This window comes from Poecilia reticulata, linkage group LG9 (genome assembly GCF_000633615.1).
Source record: "Poecilia reticulata strain Guanapo linkage group LG9, Guppy_female_1.0+MT, whole genome shotgun sequence".
NCBI lineage: Eukaryota > Metazoa > Chordata > Actinopteri > Cyprinodontiformes > Poeciliidae > Poecilia > Poecilia reticulata.
The window spans coordinates 19973-26830 of NC_024339.1; the positions used below are offsets into that span (position 1 = coordinate 19973).

General features: G+C 41.9%; 1 protein-coding gene across 1 annotated transcript in view; it reads right to left on the reverse strand.

Moving 5' to 3' along the window:
* LOC103469617 (voltage-dependent P/Q-type calcium channel subunit alpha-1A-like) overlaps window positions 1–6627 on the reverse strand; it is a gene marked incomplete at its 3' end in the record, with an annotated part of 23325 nt that extends 16698 nt beyond the window's left edge. Inside the window, exons 1-3 of the mRNA XM_008417392.2 lie at window positions 5663–6627; window positions 3429–3534; window positions 1535–1674 (exon numbers count right to left, since the gene is read on the reverse strand). Coding sequence (XP_008415614.1) covers window positions 1535–1674; window positions 3429–3534; window positions 5663–5922 — 506 coding nt within the window. The remainder of the gene's footprint in view (window positions 1–1534; window positions 1675–3428; window positions 3535–5662) is intronic.
* Between the last annotated feature and the right edge of the window lie 231 nt (window positions 6628–6858).

Consider the following 6858-nt stretch of genomic DNA (forward strand, 5'->3'; position numbering starts at 1 on the left):
CACACACACACACACACACAGTGCTGCTCTGTCTGCTCTGTCTCTCCTCATACACAACACTACTCCTGCAGTTTTCTCATCTGGCCCCAGAGGAGGATGTCTGTTAACAACACTGAAAACACGAGAAAGCTTTACTCCTTAAAGATTAAATATTGTTAGTAAAAATAGAACATGGCATGATTTATTTCTAGGATTTCTTATCAGAAAAATAAAGAATGACAAAAAGATATTTTTCAGCGTCTATAAAATGGTATAACAGTCAGTACTGTCCATTTGTTATCTTATTTGATTGGGAAGCAACAAAAGACAGCTTAAAGCTTAAAGTGTATGTGAATTAAATATTTTTGAAGCCGTATGTGGAGTTTAAACTTAGAATCAAGGAAATTAATCCAGTACATGTAGAAATACATTTTAAAGATATGCATCAAGGGAACGGACAGCTGGGGTTATGTAAATCTACTCCAGCACCACAGAAATAAATAAATTAAATAAAATAAAATAATAATAATAATAATAATAATAATAATAGCCTTTAAAGTAGTACAAATGAGTGGGCAAATAGTTGAATAAAAACAGTAAAAGAAAAAAGAAATGACAATTAATAAAATTGCTTATCTAAGCTCAAACTGTATTTATTTATGTACTTATTCATTTATTGGTCATTACATTAATGCGTGCAGCTCCTAAATCACAAAGGCAGACATATTTGGTAGGTTATTGAAGCCGTCTGTATGTCAGTAATATATCTGGCCTGTTGGATGAGCTCAGAGCTCCTGGCAGCTGAGACCCTAAAGCCCACAGAGACCCAACAAGGTGATGATAGATGAGACAGAATGAGGAAAATCTGATCTCATCACAATTAATAATATTACTGCAAACTTCAGGAATAATATGAGAGATATCATGTTTTCATAAGATTTTGCTGCCCCAGTAACAACAGTTAATACCTTCAGCAACAGTGTAGTAATAACAACAATAAAATGAACCAACCATTATGAACAATAATAAAGATATTACTATGCATGGTGATCATTATAACAATGTTCATCCTCATTGTTCTGCAGTGGATAGCACTGCAAGAAGGTTCTATGTGCAGATTAGTGACTGCACAGTTCTAGTGTTTCCTGCCACGTTTGCAGGAAGCAGCTGATCCAGAGGCCTCTGACATGAACCCTGAACGCTACTCAATAACTGACAGGAATTCTCAATAACACAACGTTGTTTCCTCTGAAAAATATCAGGAATCATCATAAACTTTGAAACATATGCATCTTGATCAGTTCTGCGATGTGAGCACATTGTTTCCTCTGGAGCTCTAAACATCTAATGCAGATAATACCGTCTTATTAGGACTCAGTTTATTCAGACTGGAAGAAAACATCCTGTCATCTGGAACAGCTTGGCTTTACCAATCATTACAAAGGCAACACACACCAATACACAGAGCGAAGCTGCCCCTCCCCTCGTTAATCACTGCTGCCCATCAGCACTGTCAGTTACCAGCTGTGGAAGCCATTAGGCCAGTGCTACTTACCCTGTTAGGACCACCACAAAGTCCATTACATTCCAGCCATTACGTAGGTAGGAGCCTTTGTGAAAAGCAAAACCCAAGGCAATGATCTTGATGCCTGCCTCAAAGCAAAATATTCCAATAAAGTAGGGCTCTGTGTCATCCTGGAATGGAAACAAGAAGAATTGGAGTTAGTAAACTACAGATGATATGTTTAACAAGAGCACATTCTAGAATCTGTTTATCTTCCACTTTTAGTTGCACAAAACTCATCAGAACGTGCTATAGTTAGAAAAATGAAACATTTAACATCGTCTCAGTATTTCAGAACTTTACACAATGTCTGGGTGTTAAAATGCTGCACTAAAGCTTTTATCAACACATTCAGGTTGGGTTTTCCATGGCCTGGTAAAAACCAGCCCCTTGTTTGCTTGAGAAACAACTGTTTCCTGGAGGCATGGATTCTGTTGAGGTTTTAAATTTTACCCAATTGCTAACACTTGCCTGTGACATGTGAATCAACCAGTTTGATGCTAGAAAGCTTACCAGAAATAACCATCGTCCACTGCTAAGAGAGAAGAGCCCATCTGAATGAGGCAGCTGTTAATGTTAGATCAATATTTGGAAACGTGGCCAACATGGTTCTGGAGGTGAAATTGTTCTTCAAGCAGAGTTCAACAGGAAGGCTAGGCTAGGTTTTCATGAACACAGTATTTAGTCAGCAGGTTTTTAGCAAGATGCCTGAAGTTTGATGAAAACAGAATCATGACAGAGTGAGACAAAAACAAGCTGCTTTGCTGTTGTGGTTCCTTGAGCAGGAAGTTTTTACAGAAATGTACAAAGCAACTGCATCATCTTTCCTACAACTCTGTTTTCAAAGTTCAGGCACAGCATTAGAAAATGATTTTTTTTTTAATAATTACTTTACAACCTTAGTTTAACAAAAATATCTGTATCTCTTGCACAAAGCCTCAATATAACAGATAACATGCAGGGAACTTGTTATCTAACGTGACTCTTTAGACAATGAAATTCAGTGGTTTTATTATTAGTGACTTATATTAAGCAGACTAAAAGAAAAACTAACTCAGGAATGTACAAGTTGAACCAACAGGTTGTTGATCTGTGAGGGTCAGTGTTTGTCATGGAACCGGTTCTACACTGCTAGAAACAGGAGGAACTGGTTCTGATTAGCACCAGAACCAGTTCTAGGGAAACCTCTCATTGCCATAGAGACCAGTGGTGGCATTTTGACTTTAAAATAACAAAGTCCTCATTTAAGGTAGTAATTAATACCTTAAATAAGTATTATTAAACTTCCAGCAGTTTAATAAATGAGTCTTTGGAAAAGAAAAACATTTAAATATTGTACCAGATATTGAGTCTGAAAACCCATTAAAGCTGTCCTTTTACATCTACTTGAGAAACAGAAGCAGAAACACAGCATCCTCTCTTTTTGTCTCCACATTGTTTGCTCGTCTAAATTGTTTTGTATGAGAACTGATGGAAAGAAACAGTCTGACATCAGGCCTTTAACCCATCCTGCTGAGGGACAGTCGGTACCATCACTGTGATCCACTGTTCATCAGCTCTTTGCCTGCACAGCAGGGCTCACAGCACTAGCTTCTTTAATGGAAAGCTTTAACCAGAGGGCTGTCGGGGGGGATTAGGGTACAGCAGGGGTAACCTGACATAATGGCACACAGGGGAGATCAGAAGCAGCTCTGCAGGGTTCAGCTTCACCTGCAGCACTAAGGAGGYGGTGTGACGCTGCTGGTGAGACTAGGAATCAGGATCACTGGCAGTTAAAGAACTTGCAGACAGACACCAGGCTAACAAGACAAAACGGGGGCCTAGTCTGGATCTGGTCCACTTAGAGAAGTTTTGCATGCTGCAGTGGGAGAAGTGTAATACTCACCAAACGTTCTGACAGCGGGGTTTTGTCCAAAGCTGGCAGGTGTTGCTCCAAGGCCAGAACAATGCAGTTTGCTATGATGGTGGCCAGGATCATGTATTCGAATGGAGTGACAGTGTTAAGGATGTTTGGTGAAAGGATGAGCTAACATAACAGAGCTGGAAATGATCTCTCTGCAGCTGAAACTAAGACACATTCAACTAGCATGTCACTTTCAGTTAGCTTCTAAAAGGGAGCTTTAGGTTCAGTTTCTCACTACCAAGACATGTGAGCTAGTGTCATACTAGAAGGTAACAACAGGATGAGTCAACAGAGCAGAGCAAACAGCTGCTGTAAGAAGCAACATGTGTTCACCTGCATCACATGGCAACACCAGCGTTATTTCAGCATCCTCTCTGGATTACCAGCTGAACTATTTATATCTTGGCATTATGATGTAAATCCACTAACGTCAAAAAGCTTTTCAGGTTATAGTGACATAAAAAATATGCAAACAGATCAAGTCGTAGAATCTGGTTTTTCACAAACAGCCTTCAGTCAAAAAGCTCGTTTTATTTATGTGAATTTATGCTTGTGTTTATCAAGAATTGTCAAGATTGAGCAATCTTGACAATCTGTGCCAAAATTGTTCATCTGAACACAGATTAGTGTCAAGATGAGCAATGAGTTACAGAATCTGGAAGTTCAGTGGGAATCAGTCCAGAGGAAATCTTAGCCACCATCCTGATATCCACTGAGCAGGATGACCAAGATGCTGCGCTGCATCCCTTTTGTAGGCAGTGATTCAGGTAGAAGCAGCCACAGAAACTGTTTGCAAATATGAAAATCCAAGTGAGCCAGAGAAAGATATACAATTTACATGGGAACTTGACTATAAAAAATAACAAATGAACTCTTTACTGTCAGCATTAGTTAGTAGTAGAGATATCATATGAATATTTGAAGGCACAGCAGTGTCTGTCAGGAAGATGCTGTTGCTCCCTATGTAACTTTAGTAAGCTGTGTTGACTGCGCGTCACTGTATTGCTTCCCCTGATGCCTTTTGACTGGAATCCACTCTGAAGGAAGCAGCACTAACTCAATGTTTTGCTCGGTCTGGTAAAAGTTGTGCCAATATGAAAACCTCTCCTCTGCACTGACTGGTCATGAATTTTACATCACTGAACCAGAATGCAATGTGAACCCAAAGCAATGGTGGACACTATAGTTCAAAATTAGAAGGGCACTTCTAACTTATAATAGCACACAAACAAGGCTAAAGTATTCTCTCCTACTACCAATCTGACCACATTGTCTTTAATCTTAGAGCCTTGATATGGAAAACSCAGAAAGTTAAACTCTAACCTTGGATGCATCAGTGCTAAATATCTGCATGTTGTGATTGGTCCCTTAAGATCCACATCCTCAATAAAAATCCATCAAAAGTCCTTCCATTGTGTTCAATTCCTCATTTCACAAGGGGGAGTTATAATGTCAGATGGGGCTGGGGTTGTTTAGATCACTTCCCCCCATCATTAATGATTAAATAATCATTTTTGAAAACAGAGTCTGACAGCAGAATTTATTTGAGGAAAATCAAACCAAAATAAGGGGGAATGAGGGGAAGCACTTCTTCACAGAACTGTAAATGATCAATCATTCTTTCAGTAGGATTTGAAGCCTGACTGTTGGATCACAGCAGACAGCAGCTACTCCATGTCAGCAGCAGTTTGTTCAGACGTCCTGACATCCKGAGCGCAGCTTGTTTGTTTCTTTGAGTCACACCCATGAGGAGAGCTGCTGTTTGAAGGCAGCCAGCAGCTCCTGCCCAGAGGGACCGAGATCCTCCAGCCTCACCGAGAAACTCACCAAACACCAGCCTTTATCCTCAGTTCTGAAGCCAAACCCAGTTCATAAATTTATGCTTCATGAAACACCAAAGACAATCAAAACAAACAACACACTTTCACAGAATAAAACACTGCAGCGCAGGCTGACTTCCAGAACGGCCCACATGATGGACTGAGGTTAAAAGATGATGTGAATAATAAGCGCAGAAATGTTAACAGCAGATGTATTTCTGTGGCTGAAAGCCAAATAACCCCCAGCAGCAGCAGCAGCAGCAGCAGCAGCAGCAGCTACCTGTTCCTTTATAATTTATACTGAATGGGGCTGCAGACATCATGAGATCTAACTGTAAAATAAATGCTCTTAAGTATGTTTCTGACTGACGTCTGCGCTGTACACAGTAAGGATATGGCCATTCTGTGATCTTTTTGGCATATTTCCGGATGATATTATCCTCGCTAAAGATAAACAGGGAGCGGTTGACGGTGAGGCAGTTCTGTTTGACTGGAATGGGGTTGTAAATAGCCATGGTCCTGGCTCTCTGAGAAATGGTCTGTTTGTACATCCTCTGGCCCCCCGGAGGCCCCGGCTGCCGGTTGGCCCCTCTGGCTGGCCCCGTGGGGCCGCTGCCTCTGAAGCGGCTGGACGCATCGTCTTCAAAACGAGCCATTCTGAGACTGCGAAAATCTTGCTGGAGACACCGACACTGACAGAACAGGAATGGAGATGAAGCATCACAGCAGAGCCTGCTGCACCGTCCCCCGGCAGGTCCTCACTGACAGAGTCAGCAAGAAGATCCAGTAAAACAAAGAGAGTGGCTCCTCAGGGTCGCTCCGACAGCTCCTGGTCTCCGCGGCTCCCCATGCCGCCGGCAGCTCCGAGGTGAATTTGTTGCTCAAAGTTCAGCGGTTGCTCCTCCATGATGCATCATTTTCCTGGGTGTTGCTCCTCCGGCTGCCCGCCCCGCTCCTCAGAGACAGACCCATCCATCCATCCATCCATCCATCCATCCAGTGAAAACAACTTCCCAGCTGTTTGACTGCAGAGACGGGCTTCAGTCAGTCTGTGATCCCCTAAGAAGAACGCCCAGAAACAGCCGCATTTCCTCCTCCGGGAGGCTCCAGTCCACGCCGAGTTGAATGAGGAGTGGTGTTTCTTGGAGCTGCCGCTCCCCACGGAAGCTGAAAAAACACGCCGCCTTCAGATGATCCGTCTTCCGCAGAGGAATCACGGCTCGGCCGCTCGATTCCACGAAACCTCCTTTAAGAAGCGTGTAGACTCCACTTTCCCCAGCGCCGCTCATCCATACCCCCATGTGGCTGATAGACGCCAGCCAGTGGCTCCACCTGGACCGGCCCTGTTTCCATAGCAACAGGGAAGGAAGCGAGCCACATCATATAAAAACTTATCCCATCATCAACTATCAGAATAAGAGCTGTTCCTTTTTGTTTACTTATATTTTCATACTTGAGTTTAATGAAATAAATAAAATGAATCTAAATGAAAAGCATCTCACACATACTGGATTTATGAATCCAACCCCTGCATTCATAAATCATTGAGTCATAAATGAGTCAAGTTTACAACTTTATTTTCCAACAACAAA